This window comes from Erpetoichthys calabaricus, chromosome 8 (genome assembly GCF_900747795.2).
Source record: "Erpetoichthys calabaricus chromosome 8, fErpCal1.3, whole genome shotgun sequence".
Taxonomy (NCBI): Eukaryota; Metazoa; Chordata; class Cladistia; order Polypteriformes; family Polypteridae; genus Erpetoichthys; species Erpetoichthys calabaricus.
In genome coordinates this window covers 21,581,226-21,607,018 of record NC_041401.2, presented here as the reverse complement: position 1 = coordinate 21,607,018, position 25,793 = coordinate 21,581,226, and the positions used below count along the sequence as shown (strand labels likewise).

General features: G+C 37.6%; 2 protein-coding genes across 2 annotated transcripts in view; both read left to right on the top strand.

The window, feature by feature from the left end:
- The window catches only part of LOC127528918 (uncharacterized), a 469,030-nt gene that overhangs the window by 31,577 nt on the left and 411,660 nt on the right, over positions 1–25,793 (top strand). The window lies entirely within an intron of this gene.
- The window catches only part of ubr3 (ubiquitin protein ligase E3 component n-recognin 3), a 279,977-nt gene that overhangs the window by 20,593 nt on the left and 233,591 nt on the right, over positions 1–25,793 (top strand). Inside the window, 4 exon segments of the mRNA XM_051930608.1 lie at positions 6,511–6,663; positions 12,657–12,788; positions 22,457–22,497; positions 25,669–25,732. Coding sequence (XP_051786568.1) covers positions 6,511–6,663; positions 12,657–12,788; positions 22,457–22,497; positions 25,669–25,732 — 390 coding nt within the window.

The following is a 25,793-nucleotide window of genomic DNA, read 5'->3' as shown; positions in this document are numbered from 1 at the left end:
TAATTACTCAGAGAGCTGTAATATTACGAACGTAATGGATTCTGTGTCCTGTCAGAGGAAGAGCACGTAGTGATTAAGGCAAATAGAGCACATATAAGATCAAATACAAAACAAAGCATTTAACATTCTACTTTAGTTACGATGGAATTTGAGAAACTAGTAAATTAAACGATTTTAAGATTAAGTTTATGATGTTCTACTTTAATTACAAAATAAACTATGTGATTAAAGTGAAAATTTCAAGATTAAAGTTGACATTTCGTGCTTTTTTTCACACTGTGTGCCTTTTTTTTTTTCACTGTACCCTAATAAGCTTTCATATGACACTTAGACGTTGGGCTACGAGTCGCCTTTTCACGCCAACTTTGATATGTGACAACTTTTTTATTTCGGGCACTTTGCGACTTTGTGAACTTGAGCTTTCGAGTTTCTCCAACACGCTATGTCACTCGATCAGCTTCCTTTTGTTGCTTATATAACTGTTTAAACAAACAAATAGTACGTTTTTCTTTGCCTCCATTTGGTATTCGCTGAAATTATTCTATTTTTCCTCGTACTTTTGCCATTGCCTTTTCACAGAACGCTGGGCTTAAGGGCTATTTATATTGATTTGCATATTCAAAGAGGCGTAATTCTGGGAGGAGTTGGGGCGGGACAGCAAGCATGTGCACGTGCGTTTATTTCCACACTGAGCGAGATTTATGTAGCGGAAGAACGCACAGATTCCTGCATCTGGATTTTTCTGTGCGTTAGCACATGTCGGCTTTTGTGCTTATGTCATGTTATAGTGCGAATTCTACGCACACCGTTATGCATGAGGCTCCAGATGCTGGGTTTCCTCCTTTTTAATGCTCTGCCAGGCCTTTACTGCAGCGGCTTTCAGTTGCTGTTTGTTTGTGGGCCTTTCTGTCTGAAGTTTAGTCTTCAACAAATGAAATACATGCTCAATTGGGTTAAGATCAGGTGACTGACTTGGCCATTCAAGAATTTTCCACTTCTTTACTTTAATAAACTCCTGGGTTGCTTTGGCTGTATGTTTTGGGTCATTGTCCATGGGCAACGTTTCATGATACAGAGTCAATTTGACTGCATTTAGCTGGATTTGAGCAGACAGTATGTCTCTGAACACCTCAGAATTCATTCGGCTACTTCTGTCTTGTGTCACATCATCAATAAACACTAGTGTCCCAGTGCCACTGGAAGCCATGCACGCCCAAGCCATCACACTGTCTCCACTGTGTTTTACAGATGATGTGGTATGCTTTGGGTAATGAGCTGTTCCACGCCTTCTCCATACTTTTTTCTTGCCATCATTCTGGTAGAGGTTGATCTTGGTTTCATCTGTCCAAAGAATGTTTTTCCAGAACTCTGCTGGTTTTTTTAGATGTTCTTTAGCAAAGTCCAATCTAGCCTTTCTATTCTTGAGGCTTATGAGTGGCTTGCACCTTTCAGTGCACCCTCTGTATTTACTTTCATGCAGTCTTCTCTTTATGGTAGACTTGGATATCGATACGCCTACCCCCTGGAGAGTGTTGTTCACTTGGTTGGATGTTGTGAAGGGGTTTCTCTTCACCATGGAAATGATTCTGTGATCATCCACCACTGTTGTCTTCCGTGGATGTCCAGGTCTTTTTGCGTTGCTGAGGTCACCAGTGCTTGCTTTCTTTCTCAGGATGTACCAAACTGTAGATTTTGCCACTCGTAATATTGTAGCAATTTCTCGGATGGGTTTTTTGTTTTCGCAGCTTAAGGATGGCTTCTTTCACCTGCATGAGAGCTCCTTTGACCGCATGTTGTCTGTTCACAGCAAAATCTTCCACATGCAAGCACCACACCTCAAATCAACTCCAGGTCTTTTATCTACTTAATTGATAATGACATAACGAAGGACTTGCCTACACCTGCCCATGAAACAGCCTTTGAGTCAATTGTCCAATTACTTTTGAGCCCCTGAAATGAAGGGACTGTGTTAAAAAAATGCTTTAGTTGCTTCACATTTTAATGCAATCATTTTGTTCACCCCACTGGATTAAAGCTGAAAGGCTGCACTTCAACTGCATCTGAGTTGTTTCATTTAAAATTCATTGTGGTAATGTACAGAACCAAATTTAGAAAAAAGTTGTCTCTGTCCAAATATTTATGGACCTAACTGTATATGCAGTTCCCATTGAGGGATCTATCCATTTACTGAACCTACTTATACAGTTCCGTGGTAGCTGCTCTGCTCACAGCACTGGGAGTAAGGCAAGAAAAAAATAAAACTCCTGGACAAGATATCCATCTATTGCAAGGTGCATTCACCTACACTTTCACATTCTCTCATACCAGTTAAGTGTAAAGTTCCTGGGCAATATTAACTACATTTCTTTAGGATGCGAAATGCCCAGTGATGAATCGCACACAGAATGGAACACTGATTCTTCAGACATTTACAGAGATGGAATTTCAATCAAGTCTCTTAAAGCTGTGATGCAGAATTACTAACAACTGTACCTTAGTGTCAGTGTATATGTGTTTGTTTATTGCAAACATTTTAATTTAAAATGAGAAGTTCTAAATTGGTCTGTTGTGTTTGAGGGTAGTGTGCATTGGAGTGATTCACTGTCCACGATCGGTTTCTGCCTTTGTACAATACTGCTGGAAGTGGGACTGGTATGTTATGACCCTGAACTAGATAAATGAGTTATAAAATGTATAGGTGGATGGATGCGAAAGGGAGATGTATGCTGCAGCAGCTGTACTACTTTGAAACAGAACTTAGCCTAACCTCTTCTCCAATCCAAAACCTTTCTCATTTTCAAAGAGGTCTTGCAGTCCAGCTTAAAATGGTTATTACAGGGTGAGCCAAAATGAAGTACCGCATTTCTTAAGGTCATTGCATGAGGTAGAGGCAGCCAAGTGGGTTGGGGGTCCTTTGATAGGCGATCCCTTGTTGTTTTCAGTCGGCAGCATGCCTTTGTCTGGTGCGCACTGTGCTTTTGCTTTCGAAGGTTTAGTCAAAACAACGAATCCATCCTCGCTATGCAACATGCTTTCCAAACGCACTTCAGTATTCCTCCAAACGGTGACGTCCCAAATCAGAAAAACTTCAGTGGATGGCTAAATTTAGACAGATGGGGAACAACATTGAACAGAAAATGTCCAGGCCATCCTCGGACTGTATGAATGCCTGAAAACATCCAATTTGTAAGGGCATCAATTTTGCAGTCCCCTAGATGTTCAGCACGCAAACCTGCTTTTGCCTTAGGCATTTCCAACACGTCTTTGAGGAGGATTTTTCATGAGGACCTTAATTTCCATCCATACAAAATGATGGTAGTGCAGGAAGACTGGGAGAGCTGTAGAGAGTTGTGTGTGAACATTCTGCATACCGTTCATCGATATGCCATTGTCGTGTGCAACGATGAGGCACATTTCCATTGGAATGGTTGTGTAAATAACCAAAACTTTCATTATTGGGCTGAAATCAACCCTCGTGAACTTCATCAGAGATCCCTGGAAGTGAGCGTGTTTCAGTTTAGTGCATTGTTGCAGAATTTGGCATTGTAGGCCTTTATTTTTGTGAGGAGGGGAGAGCAACAGTCACCGTCACTTCAGAATGTTACATTGAAATGCTAGAGTACTTTTTGTGGCCCCAAATGGAAGAAATATGTTGGATGCCTGGTTTCAACAGGATGGAGGAACAGCTCATAAGGAGTCGAGATCCATGCAAGTTTTGCAGGAGATGTTTCTGGGGAAGCTGATCTCCCTGCGTGGCGATGTTGGGTGGCCTTCACATTCACCTGATCTTGCTCTGTGCAATTTCTTCTTCTGGGGCTATTTCAAGTCAAATGTATACATATACCGACCTTAAATCCTTGAAGCCCTCAAGGATGCTATTTGCCATGAAATTGCTGCTATTCCCCTTGAAATGGCTGAACGAGTCATGCGAGCATTCAGAAATCGCCTCAATGAGTGTATCACTAATGATGGCCACCACCTCGAAGACATCATTTTTAAAACACAGTGGAAAAAATCTATTTTGCATACCCTTTCTTGTGTCGAAATGAAATTTATTTTATCTTGTAGCGTTTCTGTAGAAGAAATGTTTGAAATGTGGTACTTCTTTTTGGCTCACCCTCTGTCATGTAGTTTATTTTTCTTTAACTCTTTGAGGGCTGAATATTTTTTCCAAAAAACTCAAGTTTTCTGAAAAGCACACAAAGCAATGCTTTCACACATAAGTCAACATAAAACGTCTGTTGCTATGTGCTGCAGCTGCTGTTGGCGCACGTTCGTCATCTCTGGCGACAGTAGCTGCGTTGGGGGCACCTTGCTGGTCAGCAGGAATACACAGTGGGCCAGCTGCCTGGCTGTATTCGCATAGCAGGTAAGTGGCGTTGGCGGTCGCAGTGTGATGCAATCTGGTTTGTACCTCTTGTCATCATAAGTGGTGGTCCTCCCAGGCAAACGCTGCTGTAGGTGCATCAGCTACCTGGAAGTGTTAAGCACCATGATCAGCTGGGGACCAATCGGATGATGCTGGTACCTCACTTTCGTTTTTGATCTCCAGATCACTTGCATTATATTCAGAGTCCGATAATTCAGAGTCCTATTCAACGAAATTACGTAAAACGTCCATGTGCTTTGCACATCGCTTTGGTCTCTTGCCAGATGTTGGTGCAATTTTAGAGGTTGTTTGCTCTTCGCTACTCATACATGCGTAGGGAATCGAGGTTAAATCAACAAAGCTATGTAACTTTCCTTCTAGTAAAGAGAGTCAAACTAAAATATAAAGGTGAGTTTTGATGCAGTTTACAGCTGATTACTGTCCTCCACCCCTGAATTTTGACAAAAGTCGACATCAGCCCTGAAAGAGTTAATATTCACTCATCTCTCATTACCTTTACTTAGGAGATTAATTCTTACCTATACAAATGAATATTATAAGTTTAAGAAGGAAATTTTTTTTTATTAATAACTGATTTGTTAGCAGATATTTAATTGATTCTTATTTTTTACCACTAAAAAACTTACTGTCATGGTTGTCTGCTAACTATGCATGCTGATAAGAAGAGACCTGCTTCTTTTAGCACATCAGCTTTTTCACATATCAAAGATGTCAGAAACTGACTACCATTTGAAAGTGGTTCTACACCTTTTCTGTGGTTGGAGGGCAAGGACTTTGGCTGGGCCATTCAGGAACATTTTGTTTTGATTCTTGACACCTTGAGGCACTCGAGAGCCATTCATGAAGAGAAAGAAAAGTAATAAAAAATATATATATATGTATATTTATAGGTAGCGAGCTACTAGAAGGGGCTTTTAAGTCCAGGGCCAGGAACACTGCTGGGTAACCCTTTGTAAGTACTTCCAAAAAGTAATAAAAAAATATATATATGTATATTTATAGGTAGCGAGCTACTAGAAGGGGCTTTTAAGTCCAGGGCCAGGAACACTGCTGGGTAACCCTTTGTAAGTACTTCCATGTTACAACTTGGCCTCAATTCAGTAACCTGTTGGTGCACCTGAGGACCTCTGTCTAGTGGTACCAGAATTCCCTGCAAACTCTCCATACCATAAAGTGTAATTTGGGGAGTGCCACACTAGGTTCCAGTGACCTGGGAAACAGGATTGTGCTTGGTTTTTTTTTTTTTTTTTTTCCCTTTCCTTTGTTAGTTACAGAGTCATCAGATGATGATGAATCTTCCCCACAGCTTAATGTTGACACTACTACACTTTACATAAAGAAACTTAGATTCACACCACATGGTACATTGACTTAGTCTTGACTTCTTCTGACCACAAGATTTTTTTTTTTCTCAGAAGTTAACTGGGAGACCTTTGTGGCAAATTTCATTTTCCAAACTTTTATTGTAATGGTGACTTTCTTTCCACCATAGTAAATGCCAGTATTTTGAAGAGCTCCTAATCTATTTGCTTAGTGCACCATTACTCTATTTTCTGTACTCTGTATGCCTGTCAAGATGATTGGTGGACAGTCATTAGCTTCCCAAGTTGTAATCGATGTAAGTTTCATTTTGGACGGTTTAAACGTTTTGATATAATTTTACAACCCCTTTCTAATCTATGCATATTTGCAACTTTGCCTGTAATGTACTGAAAAACTTTTTTTTTTTTTTCTTTTTCTTTTTATCACCTTTCATCCAGAATTACTGTGTGACTAATTGATTCCCATTCAGACTGGTGGTTTTTACACAGTAAATGTGACCATAACATCAATAGCCATAGCCAGACAGGGCACTGGAAAAGTGGTTAGGACATTTGGATTGAAACTGAATATTTATGAATATGTCATTATTTCATCTTTTGACTTTAAAATGCTACAAAAAATACAATTGTTTTTAAAAATGTATTCTTGAGCATAACTGTTCTCAATTCAAATATACTGTATACAGTAGAACAATAAAATATAATTATTTTGTAATCTAGCAACAACTGAAATCTTTTAAAATATCTGACTTTTGTAACACATTATATTTGTAAACCTTTGCTCATTTATTTTTCTAGATCCATTATCAGAGAGGGATCTTCAGAAGGTTCTTCAGCAGCTTGAACCACAAATTTCCTTTTTGGAAGAATTAACTAAGATGGGTGGAGCAATGCGCACAGTGCTGACCAAGGTCTTAACAAACCAGCAGACATACTTGGAACTGAGCGTGGGTGAGTATGCTTTTCATGCAAGGGAAATTTTGAAAGCAAAATAACTGGAAAGTCAGATTTTATACAAGCATCACATCCATCAACTCTGAATAATACAGAAAAATTTTCCAATAATTATCAAAGGCTTCATATTGTTATTTACTGTATGTTCCACTACCTTCGTGTAATTGGCCACCTCTGGTTTTTTTTTTTAACCTGTTATATTGTGCTTTTTGTATTGATTTTTGCCAATCCAGAAATACACAGTCCTAGTTTGTTTCACTTTTAATACAATTTGCCGATGTTGCTGAATGTCAGGAGGGGCAGTGCAGCTGGTTGGCTTAGGTCACAAAAACTATAACTTTCCCCCATTCTACCCCATTCATTTTAGAATAATTGTTTTCCATGCATTTGTCAATAGACCATGTCTCACTTGTTATTTTAAAAATTTTTATATTGGCATGTAAGTGCTCTGCACCTGTAGACAGTTAAGTGTTATAAAGTATAAATTATAAGAGCATACACTGAAATTGTTTGGATAATTGTTTATTTTACCAGGAGGAGCCAAATAGGTTTCTTAAATGCACTTGCTATTATTTTGCTTTGCATTCTTTAAAATAGTCTTTCCTGCGGTGGGCTGGCGCCCTGCCCGGGGTTTGTTTCCTGCCTTGCGCCTTGTGTTGGCTGGGATTGGCTCCAGCAGACCCCCGTGACCCTGTAGTTAGGATATAGCAGGTTGGATAATGGATGGATGTAAAATAGTCTTTCATTAGTATAGCTGTGTGATGATGAGGAAACCTATAGAATGGATCTGAGTTACATGTAGATGCCACTGTCAGGAAACACATTGTTTTTTGCACCAGCCACCAATTAACTGCTTGCAGTTTACGAGCAGTCTTACTGAAATTTTCAGTTTTAAGTTTTAGGATAAATTGGAAGCTTTCAAAGAATTCAGGATAGTCTGGAGAATCCGGATAATTCAAAGTTTCTTGTTGAAAGCTTTTATGAAATATAGAACAATAGCAGCCAATAAAATAAGTGTTCAGAATGAAATGCAATAATTGTTCAAAATCCAAATAGCTTTAAAAATCTGCAGCTGATATAAAATTATTAATATTGTGTATTTCATAATGTTAAATGTTAAGGAAAAATTAAGTTATCACTAAGGGTAATTTGAAAGGCCTTTAATGAGTCTCATAAATTGCATCAGCAAAACCTGCTCTCCTGCAAAGGCAAATAATGATTATTTTATTATATAATTGTGATGAAACCAGAGGAAAGTTTTTGTTTGCTAAAGAATATAGTTTATCACCAAGGGCTGTGCATATTTTTTGTAAAGTCACATAACTTGACTTGCTCAACCCTGCTCAAACTTCAATAGTTGAGGTTTGCATTGGACTGGAGCCCATTCCAGGAGCCCTGGACACAAGGCAGGAAAGAGCTTCCTGTTTTAAATGTATTAATTGTTTTATATGATTAATTTTGAAATAGTGGTTTACTTCCATTGTTTTAAGTGTCTAAATGTGCAGAGATGTTTGCTTGTGACCTTTTAAGGTTTTATAAAATCTGATTTCTAATCTAATAACTGAGTTCAGTTGTGCCTCAGTATTTTTGTTTTATTGCAGTAGTTAATACTACTTTTAGAAGTAACCATGCCAGTGTGTTTAGGTTTATATCCACACTATTTACTTAAAACAATCTGAACTTTAGGTCTGAGACTGTGTCACAACTTCATTCTGTCTGCCCATAGGAAATTGCTGTGTTTTTGGCTGCTGTTTAAGACTTACGTCAGTGAGAAAGGTTCTAAGTGCTAATTGGCAGAATTTTTAAGTGATCTGCTTCGTTGCTTTCTTTTAAATTACATAATTAGACTACAACTGAGAAGTTTGATTTAGGGCAGGGGAACCAAGCCTTTGTGGTGTAGAGCCACTATCCACAGTCACTCATAACAATATAAAATCTGTGGTGAAAAATATTTCTGGCCTATTTGAAATCCTTAATGATTAAAGTGATCAAGGATAAAGATGGAAATGTACTCACAAGCGAGGAGAGTGTGTTGAGCAGATGGAAAGAGTACTTTGAGAGGCTGATGAATGAAGAGAACGAGAGAGAGAAGAGGTTGGATGATGTGGAGATAGTGAATCAGGAAGTGCAATGGATTAGCAAGGAGTAAGTAAGGACAGCTATGAAGAGGATGAAAAATGGAAAGGTCGTTGGTCCAGATGACATACTTGTGGAAACATGGAGGTGTTTAGGAGAGATGGCAGTGAAGTTTTTAACCAGAATATTTAATGGAATCTTGGAAAGTGAGAGGATGCCTGAGGAGTGGAGAAGAAGTGTATTGGTGCCGATATCTAAGAACAAGGGGGATGTGCAGGACTGCAGTAACTACAGGGGAATAAAATTGATGAGCCACAGCATGAAGTTTTGGGAAACAGTAGTGGAAGCTTGGTTAAGAAGTGAGGTGATGATTAGTGAGCAGCAGTATGGTTTCATGCCAAGAAAGAGCACCACAGATGTGATGTTTTCTCTGAGGATGTTGATGGAGAAGTTTAGAGAAGGCCAGAAGGAGTTGAATTGCGTCTTTGTGGACCTGGAGAAAGCATATGACAGGGTGCCTCGAGAGGAGCTGTGGTATTGTATGAGGAAGTCGGGAGTGGCAGAAAAGTACGTAAGAGTTGTACAGGATATGTACAAGGGAAGTGTGACAGTGGTGAGGTCTGCGGTAGGAGTGACAGATGCATTCAAGTTGGAGGAGGGATTACATCAGGGATCAGCTCTGAGCCCTTTCTTATTTGCAATGGTGATGGACAGGTTGACAGACAAGATTAGACAGGAGTCCCCGTGGACTATGATGTTTGCTGATGACATTGTGATCTGTAGCAATAGAAGGGAGCAGGTTGAGGTGACCCTGGAGAGGTGGAGATATGCTCTAGAGAGGAGAGGAATGAAGGTCAGTAGGAACAAGACAGAATACATATGTGTAAATGAGAGGGAGGTCAGTGGAATGGTGAGGATGCTGGGAGTAGAGTTGGCAAAGGTGGATGAGTTTAAATACTTGGGATCAACAGTACAGAGTAATAGGGATTGTGGAAGAGAGGTGAGAAAGAGAGTGCATGCAGGGTGGAATGGGTGGAGAAGAGTGTCAGGAGTGATTTGTGACAGATGGGTATCAGCAAGAGTGAAAGGGAAGGTCTACAGGACGGTAGTGAGACCAGCTATGTTATGTGGGTTGGAGACTGTGGCACTGACCAGAAACCAGGAGACAGAGCTGGAGGTGGTAGAGTTAAAGATGCTAAAATTTGCACTGGGTGTGACGAGGATGGACAGGATTAGAAATGAGGACATTAGAGGGTCAGCTGAAGTTGGACGGTTGGGAGACAAAGTCAGAGAGGTGAGATTGCATTGGTTTGGACATGTGCACAGGAGAGATGCTGGGTATATTGGGAGAAGGATGCTAAGGATAGAGCTGCCAGGGAAGAGGAAAAGAGGAAGGCCTAAGTGAAGGTTTATGAATGTGGTGAGAGAGGACATGCAGGTGATGGGTGTAACAGAAGAAGATGACAAGGACAGGAAGAGATGGAAGATGATCCGCTGTGGCAACCCCTAACGGGAGCAGCCGAAAGAAGAAGAAGAATGAATCATCTACTTATGTTTTTGTTCACCTCTTGTAGAGTAACTGTTCTGACATTATGTGCTGTGAATAACTGCCATTTTTTGTCTTTTTGTGTGATCTTATTAAAATGGTAAGAACTAAATGTTGAAAAATATATGGAGAATCAAACTCTTTTTTGTATTTCACGCTGAAAGTTTATTTTAAATCATGATACATGGAGGAAAAAAGTTGTCTAATTAATAAGATAAGCCAATAGGAAGTTTTTTTTAGCAAATTAAGTGCTTTACATAGCAGATAACAATGTTTTAGTTTATTATTATTGGTGTGCAATTAAAGGATAAGTTTGGCATTAAATTATTTCATGGTATATATTAGTTTGCCACATGTTACTGCTTTCTAAAATGAAGCATATTTTATAAATTTAAAAAATAACTAGCCTGTTATAATGGAACGTATGGATACTGGATTTACCAAACTTTATCCTTTAAATTCATTTTTTCTTATCAATGTTGGGTGATGTTCACACTTACTAAATAATTTTATTTTCACCAAAATACAATAAATCTACAACAAACAGAAACAAACTATTATAAAAAAAGTAATTTCTCTATAATTTCAAAGCTGGTATTGACCAAGGTTAAAAAACTTTCATTAAATGTATAGTCCATCGTAAATCTTTGTTCAGAGCCATTTTACCGTATATAAAATATAACAATTAGTCTTGTGCCTTATTTATGCTTTGGCAACATTTGGGTGTGTTCAAAACTTCAATACTTCAATACCTCCTTGACTCGAGGCATGTACAGTATGTTCAAAAAAAAAAAAAAAAAAAAAAGAGGCTACACCCAGACATCAAAGCACAGAATCAAGCTTTTCTGGAATATTTTCTTCTTATTTTGTCTGTGTACATTATTTTATTTGACTAGTTTTTTTCAGGTGATGCCCTTTAATGTATTATTAAATCCAAATTTTGATTCTGTTGTAATATTAAGTTTTTAAATACAAAGTCTTGATTAAAAAATAAAATGCAGTATATTAGGAAAAATTTGCTAAAATATGGAGAAACATATATTAATGGCCTACCATATTTGAACAAATCTCTTGAAATGTATACTATTGGCTTTGAATTTAATGTGAAAAATTGAACAGAAATCTTCTCTAGTTATCTTGTATAATTCTGAATTTTCCTAATTCTGTATGTATGTATGTATGTTGTAATTGAATAATCTGGACATTCACTATGTGGAACTTGCCAGTTACCAACTCAGAACCCGCAATATTGGGGAAACAAAGATATGCTGTGAGTCAGCGGTTTAATGCTTTGAGCATGAGAAGAGTCTCCTGCTACTGCATGCAGGAACTGCTTCTAAGCTCTTGCAAGCAGTTTACTTCCTAGTGACATAATCTGAGCTGTCAGTCAGCTTCCACCTTGTGTGCAGTACCACCTGATGGCTACACTCCATGCATCCACAACGCTAATGCCGTTTGTGATGCCTTTTGTTCCAGTTTTGACACCATCCACTTATTCACTTTATAGACTCTGTTTTCCCTGTACGTACAGGGACCATGGAGCCTATCCTGGCTGCATCAGACCAGTTAACCTCATTTGCACATATTTGGTAAGTTGGTAGAATTAAGAGAAAAAACTTTGAGCAATTTCATAGGGAATGAATAATAGGGCTATTCAACACTGGCCGTTTCTAGCGCTATTTATGTGATCAATTTAAAACCACAGTCATACACTGGTTCAAGATCAGAATATATTCAGTTCAGCTACAGTATTGAATGGATATACTGTATAGTATGATTGCAGTGTTCATGATGTAATATAGATGTTTAAGTGAGATTGCATGGTTTCAACATTAGTTGTAGTAGTTGGCTTAACTTACCGAAAGATGCTAGTGAAAAAAAAAAAAGGTGGTCTCTTCAGTCATCAATTTTCATGTCAGTTTTTGCTGTGTGCTGTTAAATGGAATAAAGTGAAAAAAAATGCTGGGGAAAGTACATTGTGTGTGAAAGGTAAAATAAACATTGATATCTCACGCAGTGGGATCAGTGACATTGACATTACTTTTTATAACAGCAAAATTGGCTTTAAAATAATGGAAACAATGGAATTTTTGTAGCACTCCAGGATTTGAGGTGGCTTAAGAGTTTGACCTTTAGGTCTTTTTATTTTGATTAGGATTGTAGTGAATTTGGTCTATATTTCTACACTTTTTACATACATTTTTAAAATACAATTAATATTTTAATACATATTATTGCTAGTCTCAGTGTCACATGGTATACTCCAATTACACACTTGAGACTAACCAGATTAATAAAAATGTAAACATAATTTAAAACATAAGATTAAAGAAGGTATGTTCAAATTAACATAATTTCTTTTCTAAAGGACAAGAAGAAAACCTAAATTCAACGAAAAATTATGAAAAATACCTTTCAGCTCTTAAAAGTTCTGGATTAGCATCTGCTGAGGATAAAACCATACATGAACCATCCGCACCTAGTGCACTGTGTAGTCTTGGTAAGTTATTTCCTTTATTTGTTTCTAGTAATTTAACATAGTAATTAATGTTTCAGTAGTTTTAAATGCGACAAATTCCTGGAGGGTTATTTCTTTAATGACCGGAAAAATGCTTCCGGTTTTATTTACTGTATATATTATATGTTGTGTCTAGTAAAGTACCGGTATATGTATTTGAAAATTTAAATCAACATTATGTATTTGTGATTAAAATATTAACTGGAATAAAGTCCAGAAAATCACTTTAATTTGTTTATTTTTTTAGCTTTGGTACATGATTTACTTTTATCAGACTATAGTGTTGCATGTCTGGTCTTTGTTTTGGCCTTTTGTTATTTGAAATTAGTAGGTGTAAACTACCATATAAAGACACGTGTTTGTGTTCAGGAAATATGGGCATATTGATATGCTTAGGAGTCAGTCATGTACACAGCTTGTTTAGTGGCCACTATGTTTTGTGTTTCATGGTGAGCACACCCTCACTTTGTGAGCAATCCCCATGTCTGCATGTCAGTAGTTAAACAGCTAACAGCATTAACAAGAAGTTGTCTCCCTGGAGTTTGTTTTTGTCTATAGTAATTCCTTCTGCTATTCTTCATTTATGACTTTAGTGCAACCTAATAGTCAGTTGTGAGAGTGAGCTCATTAGCAGTTTCTTGTAAATTTTATTTTTTGTATATGACAGTTCATAGTGCCAGTTCGTAGGTACTCAGTAGAGTTCTTTCCTTGCTATTGCCACTTATATCGTAGGCTGCTGCAGTCTGACCTATATGTCGTAATGCAATGTAATTATGCTGCTTTTGTAAAGATGTCCATCCTTCTTGTGAATTTAAGATGATCAGATGATATAGCTATGTACTGCCCCCTGGGTACTTTTAAATGAACCATAAATTATTCAAAGTAAATTTGAATTGGATGTTGCAATAAAGAAAGGTAATTAACAGTTTTAATTAAAATACAGTTTAATCATATTATGCATTTGATAGTTAACTTTCTTCAGTTATTATTAGGTAGATTTTATCAGGAACAGCAGGTTATTGATATTTTTCCTAGTTCTACAACTGTGAAACAATGTGTCACATTTACTGCTGTTTTTACATTAATCTCTTGTAGATTGGTAAGAAGGGGTTTAGCTAAAGCTAAAGCTTAGTTCAGAGGATTGGATAAATAATGTGAATACCACTATGCAACTTACGACAGTCATCAATAATTACTCTAGTGCAGGATAGATGAGAATTATAGATGTTCAGGGTAGAGGAGTATTAAAACTTTGCCATTGTTCTTTTTCTAAAAAGCAGACAAAATGTCCCCAATTTTGCTGATTCTGTTAAGCACTGAAAATTCTTTTTAGATGACTGAGCAGATTGAATTGTTTAAATTCAAGTTTCAGTAAGATATATAAGTAGGCTAAGACAGCCATTCCCTCCATTCATTAAGCAATTTTGTATTTGGTTTATTGATGACTGTGAATTGATATTCAGCTCTTAACCAAACCAGAACTGTTTTTGATTACAACTATGTTTAAACAAGCAAGCGGATGCTCTCACCCAAATAAGTTCATATAAAGATTGTGTCATATTCCTCCAGGGACTTGTAGCTTCTATACTCAGAGGTTAGACAAGAGCAAGAGAGTGCACCTGTCTTAGATGCAGCTCTTCATTTGTTTTCATCCTTAACTAACAGCCTCAACTACATCCCATGACAAAACACTAATTGCATTTTGTGATGATGAGGAGATGGAAATAGTTTGGTCATTTTTTTAAATGTGTTTGTGTGCTGAATTTCACAAAGTGATTCTTCCCCTGATGATATCAAGGTGGAGTCTGTACTTATTCTTCCTAGTTGTTCTAAATATTTTATTTTAGCTTTACAATGATTGTGTGTAAAGCTTTACACTCCGTTTTAAATGATGAGTCTTAACGTATATGTCATCGAAATGAATAACCAATCTAAAACAGGCACTCAGGTTAATTGCCCCTCCAATTTTTGGACTGGTACAATAAAGAAGCAGGATGTTTTCCTTTTGTCTTTTTTTATTTTGTTGCTTCAAATATTGTTATGTAGGGTAAACCAGAAACAATGCCGACTGGAGAATGTCAGAAAAATGGCAAGACTTATTTGAAGCCCCTGTCATTGATTTCCTGACAGAATTTGTGAAATATTGGCCATTGTTTGGAAAATTAAAAGTAATCATGCAGAAAGGTTTCCTTTTAATTAAGGGAGTGTGTTCAGAAGAAGTAATTTATTATCACATAATTGTGTGTGCTGTTTTTAAAGCATAATGATAATTGAAATCACCCAAGTGGGCCTGATCAAAACTTGCATACCCTTGAATGTTGGGGATACACTCAATTTGACACACACAGGTTCAGATTATGGGTAATTAAGGGAGAATGTCCACAACTGTAACTTCATTCATTGTAATCAGTGTGTATGTGTATAAATATTCAATTTAAATTAATGCAGAGCTGCACTGACTTTGCTGGACACCGAGCCATGGGGAAAGCAAAAAAACTGTCAAAGGACCTCTGAGAAGGGGTTGTTGAATTATAATCAGGAAAAGGATATAAAAAGATATCCAGAGATCTGGAAATGGCTGTCAGTAGTGTTCAAACTATGATAAATAAAAGTGAAAATTAGGGATTCTTTTGTTATCAAGCCATGGTCAGGTAGACTAACCAAGATTTCAGCCTTATCTGCCAGGATCATTTGTAGAGATTCCAAGAAAAACCCACAAGCCACTTCAGCTGAAATTCAGGCTTCTGTGCAAATAAGTGGTGTTGCTATTTCAAGATGCACAGTAAGGAGGTATTTGAACAAAAATTGGCTGCATGGTCAAATATCTTTTCACGTCCAGTCTATGGTGTGCTGGCAAAACTTGCAGAAAAGTTGTTCAGATTCGTAAAAGTCGCCAGGATATTGTTGTGCCCTCAATTTTGCATTTAACCTCTTGTTTCTTAGTTTTTTTGACGTACAGTAGTTAGGGTATCTGGTACTGCTCGCTTCGACATTTCTATCTCGTGCACCTAGCTAATTCAGGTGCCATTAACAAAAAAACATACAGGAAATACGTGCACAAACACAGGCAGGACTGGATTTCTACAAAGAATTGCATTCGCTTCAAAAACAACAAACTAGAAAATAGTATTTGAATGATAGAACTACAGATTATTCAATCATTTAATTTATTGGGAAGCTTTGTAACAGTCACACCTTCAGTCTCTAAATTCCGCACATTTCCGTTTTTAAATCTAAAATCCGCTTTTAAGCATTAATTCTGTGATTCTGTCCGTGTTTTTCGCATTGCGAAATCATAGGTCCCTAATCTTATATAATCTACTAATACGTATACACTACATGTAGTAGGGTCTGTGTTACTGTTTTTGAAAACGACTCATTGCTACAAAATAATTAATATCTGACCATGTCTTATTCCCCACCTACAAGCCTGGGAATAACAGCAGCAGTTCCATTATTCAAGTTGTTGTTTGTGTTTGTGGGTGGTGTTTTTTTCTGTAATGTACCTATCTGAAACAAAGCTTAATTTAAAAAAAAAAAAAGAAAGGATTCCACCATTTCTCTAACAATGAGAAAAAATGTATATATACACTCACACAATCAGTTAATTGATACTGGTAATTAAACACTGCTTAAATGTAAATATACATGGACTGACAGGTTTTAATCTTGTTTAATCACTGATGGCACTACAGATTTTTTGCTGTGAAAATATACGTTTACTGTGTTTGTTATTTTTTTTTTTCTTCAGTGTTTCAGCTAGACATTCAGAATTCTTGAGGTGTTTTTATAAATATAGATTACCATTTTACTGATGTGGTGCTTGTTTCTTACCAAAACGAAGCTGTATGATACACAGCAACAAATACAAATCTTTAAAAAAGCCACAAATATATCAAATGTTCATAAAGGTTTTATCAAGAAGACACAAGACTAACCTGCTTAACAGGTGTATAAGTAAAAAAAACATTGTGCTGTTAAGCTAACATTTTTCTTTTTGCAATTGAAAATGTAAGGTGCTGCACTTAAAACAAGCTCACTGTTCAAATTAAAATGGTGTCTGTTTTAATTAAAGGACACAATAAATATCTATCTGTCTATCTAGTTGTCTGTCTGTCTATCATAAAAAGGTATGAATTGTCTCTCACAAAATAAGCCTTGACTTCCTGTTCTCTGTTTACACTGTAGTAAGAGATCAGCCAATTTACCTATCACTAATCAAGTCTTTTTTTGTGAAAATCAACCAATTTATATCAGTGGTTAATTAACTGGAGCATCTCTAGTGATGATGTTGTGGTCAAATGTAGGAAAAACATGTGCCAAAGGGACAGAAAGCATTTGAGATGATGCTGTTAGAGTTGGCAAAGTGAGTATTGAGAAATTAGGTGTGGATGAATGGTTAGAATGTGATGATGTTGAAATGTGAGGAAACATGAGCAGTGGTCTGAATAGTTAATGGGCATAGTGAATGCTTTGAGGTGAAAGTGGTGCTGCACCAGGAATCTGTTTGAAGTCTTTTGCTTTTTATGGTGGTAATGAAGTGAAGTACATGAATGAATCCCTTGGGAACTCCTGTCTTGTTTTGGTGTAAAACCGTAGAATTGGAGGAGAGCATACTGAAATGAAAATATACCCTAGAAACAAAAGGCCTTAAAGGAAATGATAGCGAAAACTAGGGGTTCCCTGATGAGGTTTTTTTAGGGTCGATACTGCTGATTGTTTTTTTTTTTCTCTTTGTGTTTAAAAAAAAAAAAAAAAAAAAAAAAAAAAACTTTTATGTTAAGCTCTCACATAACCAGCTGTGAAGGTGCCTTATGTTCTTCTAAAGTGTTAAATTTGGCATTTTTATAATTAAACTATAGACCCACAGATGCTACCTGTTCAATTTTTATTAACAAAATGATATTCTGTAGGCTAATTGTTCAGTGACTTAAAAATACTAAAATTAAATTATCTTAAAATGCATGCTTTTTTTAAATAATAAAATATGTGGAGAAAATATTTATTCATAATATAATGCTTTTTTTTATAATTACCTGCTGTATGCAATTTTAATTTCTTTAATGTACTTATCTAAAACCAATCTTCATTTTAAAAAAGTACTTTTTCATTATTTGTCTAACAACAAAAATATATATTCACACACATTGATTCAATGAATTCATATTAGCAGTTAAACATTACTTAAGTGAAATATACAGAACATACACTTAATAGGTTTTAATAATTTTTAATCATCAGTATAAATAAAAAAGAAAAAAACTGCAAAAACATAAATGAAATACACACAAAAAAGACATAATAATACACATTGGTGGTACAGTAGTAGTGATGCTGCCTCACAGTAAAAAGACCAGGGTTTGTGTCCTGGGTCATCCCTGTGTGGAGTTTGCTTGTTCTCCTCCCACAGCCCAAAGTCATCCATTTGAAGCTAAGCATGTTCAGGCCATGCCAGCAATTGGTTGCAAGAACATCTAGGAAAAACTTGCGTTGCTGCTGGAAGAGGTGTTGGTGAGGCCAGTAGAGGGCACTTACCTTGTGGTATGGTGTATCCCAATGCCCCAGTGCAGTGACGGGAACACTTTGCTGTAAAAGTGGTACCATCCTTTGAGACGTAAAACCGAGGTCCTGACTCTCAGTGGTCAGAAAAGATCCATAGGCATCCTTTTATCCTGATGTCCAAGCTAAAGTGCCCCCCTAATCATCCCCCGTCTCTTATTTGCTATCTACTTCACAACCTAACAGCTAATGTGTGGTGAATGTACTGGTGCAAAAATGGCTGCCGTCGCATCATCCAGGTGGGTGCTACACATTAGTGGTAGTTGAAGTGGCTCCCCGCACACTGTGTTATAATATGTATGTATGTATAAAATATATATATATATATATATATATACTACATTTATATACTATTTTTATTTCCAGTGTACCAACTACACATTCATAATTCTTGATATATAATTAGAAATATGGCAGACTACCATTTTAATTATGCAGTACTCATTTCTTACCCAAACACATACTGTATGACACACATAACCAAATAATAAACAAAGTACAAACCTTTAAAAAAGCTGCAACTCTATCAAATGTTCATAAGATGTTTATCAAGAAGATACAAGGCTAACATGCTTAACAAGTTTACTAGTGAAATATATTCCGCTGTTAATCTAACAAGCCTATTGTTTACTATGCAGCAATTTTAAATCCCTTATCTTTCTTTTTCAAATTGAAAATGTAAGTTGCTGTACAGTACTTAATACAAGCTTGCTTACCAACCAAACTTATAGAAGCAGGGTTCATTTTAATTGAAAGTCGAAAAAAGGTCTGAATTCATTAAAGTAGCTTTTTTGCCATTTGTCTAATTGCACAGTATGATTCCTTTTTCTTGTTTATTACCCTTTTTGTCAATGTAAAGTCTAATATTCTAATAGTCTACCTTATTGCATTCTGTTTACAGGAAGTTCAAAAAAGCAAAAAAAAAAAAAAAAAAAGACGTGTGGTAGCTCAATTATCATAATATCTTGTGCAAAGGAGCACTACAACAAAATTACCATAAAGGTTAGGAAAACAGATGCTAAAAAAAGTGATTGCCCAATTTACCAATCACTGATCGTATATTTTCTAGTAAATATCAGCCAGTTTAGATTGTCGGCTGATTGATTGGAACATCACTAAAAGACCAAGGTTAATACTTGAGATGAAGGAGCAGAACGCATGGAAGATATGGGTGCATGGCTGTGCAGCATGTGCGAGAAAGGTGTCTAGGGAAACTCTATCCAATACTCATTTTTTTTCTAAGTGGGTGCATAAAAGATATGGTAGAGAGGCTGATGTAGTAAACGCTGATTTTTTAGGTATTTGCAATGGAGCTGTTTTGGAGAAAGTAGGGAAAGTTCTACTTTTGTAACATGTTGAGTATGGGGCTGTCCTGTTAGGCAAAAATGGTTTGAATATTCAAATGAAAAATAAGTAAATATTCAAATATATTTGAAATTGATTTAAAAATTTCAGATATTACATGTACATTTGTACTTGCTTTTTTACGCTTTTTTTTACGCTTTTTTTTTTTTATTTAAACTATGGTCAGCCGCACTGACAGCCACATCGGGAACAAATGCCATCAGCAAAAAGAAAATTTAAAGGAACTCTGGCAGCTGTTATTTCAATATAAGAGCTATCAAAAACCTATAAAATGGAAGCATCGGCACCAGTGTCTTGTTTACAGTCTAGTACTGATGATTAGATCCACAAGTCTTAAACTACTCAGCCTATTGGCCACAAAAACGCTTTCCCTCAACCCTGTCACTCAACTGTCCTGTATTCCTTTAAAAAGTGCTTCCCCTGAGCTCCTCTCCAATCCTGCTTCCCATTCCTCATAGCTGTCCTTGCAGCAAGCGCAGGAGACCAGCTGAGTGCTATAAACAGGGACCCATGCAACAACATTATCAGGAGTGCTTTATGCTTTGCAGAGGCATCATGAGTGTTTTTAAAAAAATACAAAACAAAAAAAACCCCAAAATAATGATAATAATAATGTGGCAAATCCTTGTGTCAGTGTGTATGGTTGTTGAGAATTTAGGCTCCTTTTTGTGGCTGCTTTTATGTCTTGCTGTCCTGACAAGGATCAGGAAGAATATGCACCTGTTAGTAAGATCGCAACAGGGTGAGAATAGTGAGCAAACAAAAGATCAAGAAAGAGGGAGGCAGGTCAAAGGCAAACTTGTATTATTTTTGAGGTGTCAAAAGGGCAGTGGCAGGATATCGTATAGATACAGCAACATTTTAATAAAGATGGCCATAATATTGTTAATTATACTTTATTGATTTAGGCACGATATGGAGGAGACTTATTGTGGGACTTGGTGCATTGACAAGATCTTGCATTAACATTGACAAGAATCTTAAACAGGTGGTGAACCAGCTGAGGGTAGGGGAGGCTCTGGGGATCTGAGGTATCTGGGGTGAACTTCTCCAGGCTGGTGGTAAGGCTGTGCTACTGGCATTGCAAACTATCTTTGCTTCCATTTGGGAGACTGGCGTCATCCCAGCTGACTGGAAAATGGGATTTGTTGTCCTTATCTGGAAAGGGAAGGGTGATCACCTAGATTGCGGCAACTACAGGGGGATAACACTGCTCTTGGTGCCAGGTAAGGTCCTTGCTAGGGTCGTCCTCAATAAGATCCATGATCACTTGCTCACCTACCAGCAACTGGAGCAGTCTGGTTTTATGCCTAAAAAGTTGACCGCATCCTGGCACTGAGAGTTCTCATTGAGCGCAAATGAGAAAGAATATCAGCAGAGTTTCTTTGCAGCCTTTGTTGGTTTTCGTAAAGTGTTCGACTCAATTAATTGAGCTGCCCTGTGGGACATCCTGAGACTTGCGGGATCCCCTCTCTAGGTTGCTGGATATGATGGCTGGCCTGTACACTGGCACTGTTAGTGCTGTGTAGAGTGGAGGCAGAACCTCTGTGTTTTTCCCAGTTTATTCTGGAATTCGTCAGGGGTGTGTTCTTGCTCCTTCTCTGCTGAATGCTTGCATGGACTGGATGTTGGGCAAGGGCGTGGGGTCCAGCGGCTATGGGGCATCTGTTGGTAAAGAAAGATTAATGGATCTTGACTTTGCTGATGATGCTGTGATCTTCGCGGAGTCAATGGAGGCTGTGATCGGGGCACTCGGGAGACTGAGCGAGGAGTCTGTGTGTCTTGGCTTGCGAGTGTCCTGGATTACAACCAAAGATCAGGCCTTTAATGACCTTTTAGGTACAGCCTTCAGCAGTGTGTCTGTCTGCGGAGAGAATGTCGATCTTATCGTAAGGTTTAATTACCTTGGCAGAGACATTCATGTCTCTAGTGACACCTTCTTTGAAGTCAGTAGGTGGAGTGGGAGAGCATGGGATATCATGAGGTCACTGGAAAGGGGTGTGTGGTACTACCGATATCTATGCAAAAGGTCAAAGGTCCAAGTCTTTACAGTCCTGGTGCTTCCTGTCTTGCTATATGGTTTGGAGAATGGACGCTATCCAGTGACCAGAGATGAAGACTGGACTCCTTTGGTACTGTGACTCTTCAGAGAATCCTTGGGTACCACTGGTTTGACTTTGTGTCGAATGAGCAGTTGCTCACAGAGTCCCGAAATAGGTAAATTACCTACATTGTGAGGGAGCGTCAGTTACGACAATATGGCCATGTGGTGTGATTTCCTGAGTGTGATCCGGCTCGCAGGATCCTCACTGTTGAGGACCTGAGTGGCTGGAACCAGGCCAAGGGGACATCTACGTAACACCTGGCTGCGGCAGGTAGATGGTAATTTCCGGACGGTGGGACTGGACTGCATGTGTACCTAGGGTTTTCTAACCAGGATCCCGAACTGTTTTGTCATGTGGTGGGTGCAGCAACGCACTGTACCAGTGCATGCTCCCCAACCTGACCTGACCTGACAAAATAAATTTCTTGTTTAATTGAAAAGTGCTATACATTATTTAAACACACTGAAACAGAAAAACTTCATCATAAGACTAAGGGCTAGTGACACTTTTTTATATTTTCATGTTTGAAATGTTTTAATTTTTTAAATTCCATTCTTCATCTTCCATCATTGATAAAAATGTCTTCTTTAATGCTTGTATTTGTGATTTTTTTTTCCCAAGGTGCAACAGCAAATGAAGATCAGCTTGAGTCATCTAAAGAGGTCAGTAGTTAATCTTTGTACTTGCAGATAAGCATACTTTTATCTTATTGAACTCTCTGCGTAAGTGCAAAGTTTGCCAAAAGTCAGCCTGACCAAATGTCTGAAATACTGTATGCTTTTTGCAGTAATACATGGGGTAGATCTGCATCTACCACTATATAATTGGCTTGCACTTAGGTATGTGATCTTTACTTTCTACTGAGACTCTGAGAGTACAGTATTCACGTATGTTAATATTGCTGTGATAGATAGTATTAATCCAAAGTGTGTGTACACTCTGTGATATGTACTATCACTACACAGTGAGTGTGAGTTTTTTTTTTTTTTGGATATGGAGATTACAGAATTTTTAAATATCATTTGTGAAGCCTTGTGCAGGCATTGGTATATCAATTATTTTTGTTGCTGTAAGACTGTATGAATAATTAGTATACTTTACTGAAGTGAACACCAAAAATTCAGTAGAGGTGTCCTTAAATTGGTATTTAAGGAGTAAAGAGAAAAGAATAACAATGGTATTGAGAGAAATAGTTTGGAGTGGTGGCATTATAGTTTCTGGCCCCAGAGGGAAAATTTGCATTTGAGGACATTGCATGGTCCCATACTGGAAAACAATACCCTTATCAGTATCAGAATATGAACATTTCCAAAACATACCCAGGATTGAGGCTGTCCTTGGCCATGGAAGTTTTTACTGGTGCTGTTTTAATACAATTTGTGAGGGAGCCAGAAAAATGACACTTCATTTTTTAGGAGTTAACTAAGGTTGAACAGCAATATCACAGAGACAACATGAACAGTGGTAGGCCAAGTACTAATACAGAAGTGCTCAAGTACCAGAGCATTATTGAGCACTAGGGAGTACGGCAGTTGTATTATATTTCAAGGATACCAGTAAGCAATTTTAATAATGTCCACAAAATATGAAATAAGACCCTGATTTTCTTCTTTTCTTGAAACTTATATAGCCTAAGTTCTTGTCAATAAGCCGCGGCTTATCTAAGGAAAAAAGTTGTGAAAATGAAAAAATAGAATATCGGCTTATACATAAGTCCGGCTTATACATCCATCGCGGGGGTTGCGTTCCAGAGCCACCCGCGAAATAAGAATATCCGCGAAGTAGAAACCATATGTTTATATGGTTATTTTTATATTGTCATGCTTGGGTCACAGATTTGCGCAGAAACACAGGAGGTTGTAGAGAGACAGGAACGTTATTCAAACACTGCAAACAAACATTTGTCTCTTTTTCAAAAGTTTAAACTGTGCTCCATGACAAGACAGAGATGACAGTTCTGTCTCACAATTAAAAGAATGCAAACATATCTTCCTTTTCAAAGGAGTGCAAAGCAAGCAGTCAAAAAAAAAATCAATAGGGTTTTTTGGCTTTTAAGTATGCGAAGCACCGCCGGTACAAAGCTGTTGAAGGCGGCAGCTCACACCCCCTCTGTCAGGAGCAGAGAGAGAGAGAGAGAGAGATAGAGAGAGATAGAGAGAGACAGATAAAAAAAATCAATACGTGCCCTTTGAGCTTTTAAGTATGCGAAGCTCCGTGCAGCATTTCTTTCAGGAAGCAGCTGCACACAGCCCCCCTGCTCACACCCCCCTACGTCAGCGCAAGAGAGAGAGAGAGAGAGAGAGAGAGAAAGTAAGCTGGATAGCTTCTCAGCCATCTGCCAATAGCGTCCCTTGTATGAAATCAACTGGGCAAACCAACTGAGGAAGCATGTACCAGAAATTAAAAGACCCATTGTCCGCAGAAATCCGCGATATATATTTAAATATGCTTACATATAAAATCACAATTTAAATGACCGCTACGCGCTCGTGTTGACTCGGCGACGCCCAGAGCAGAAAGAACGCGCTCCGGCCGCTCCAACCGCGCCATGCGGGGAGTGAGAGAGACGGCAATATCTCACACTCTCTCCCCCCTTAAAGAAATTAAATGGGCGCGAGTGAGACCACTGACCTCCCTCCCTTCTATTAGTTATAGGTTATAGTACGTTCGGCTTATCCATGAGTCCGGCTTATCTATGATACGATTTTATTTTAAAAATTCGTATGATTTTTGGTCTCCGGCTAATACATGAGTCCGGCTTATAGACAAGAACTTAGGGTAATAATATCATTGGTGTCTAATTAAAGAAATTATTACTTTTTTGAAATCCTATTCACAGTCAACTAATATCTAACTGGAGTCATATTTGTCTGTAAGATAAAAAAAAAAAAGCAAATATTTTTGCCATTTGATGTGAGACTAAGGAAAATAATCTACATGCCCCACCAACCCACTTAGCTTTGTCATAATCTGAACTGCATGACTATCAGGAGGGAAGCCATCCATAGTGTGGAGTGATAGCATGGTGCACCACAGAGGCAAGCAATTGTGTGGCACACCAGGGATGATGGGGTAAGATGGCGATGGAGATGGGGTTGCTTTGGAGTTTTTCATTATTTGCTTCAGAACCGTTTTGGCATTGGTACTGAGATCTGAAAGCTGTTATTGATATTGAAGTCAAAATTTTAGTATTGATCCTACACCATTATATATTTTACTGGTTCCTATTAAAGACTGATGTATTTGACTAACTGGAAACCAAACTGACCCACTGTGAAAGTCTAGATCAATTCCTGATTGTGCTGGGTTTGAATTCTGTTCACGGTTGGTTCCTTCTTTGCATCTGTTCTCAGGGCTCCACCTATCCCTGTAATGTGGAAATTAAGTTCAAAAACACACAAACATTTGCAGATTGTGGTATAGTAAAGGTCCAAATGTTTCAGCATTCATGGAGTTAGAGGGTTGTTTTGTAAATGTCTTTCAATTGTATAAAATTATTAATACAACTTTTGTTTATTATTGTGAATCTGCAGATAATCTGTTATGTGATCTAGTGAAAATGAATAACAATACATTTCTGTATAGCAAGTAGGTTTGAAAAAGAAAAACGTATACAGAAATAATTTTCACTTTTTGTTACTTCTATTTTGAGTTCACATTGACTTGAAAGGCTTTACTTGGTAGTTCTCTAATCTCTGTTTTACATTGTATGCTGCTTGTTATAATATGTGTATGTATATGTGTATAGTTGGCTAAAATAAGTAATCCATTAAAGAATGTGGTTTTAGCTTGAATATCAACAGAATAATCAGTTTCCTTTTTTGACATTTTAGGAGGATCAGGATGGCAGTCGTGTTGGGAAAAGAAAAAGAGTGAAACTAAGTGGCAGTACCAAAGGTATTTGCTTTTATCACTGTTTTGCTTTTAAAATTTAATATAAAGTATAATACAATAGTTT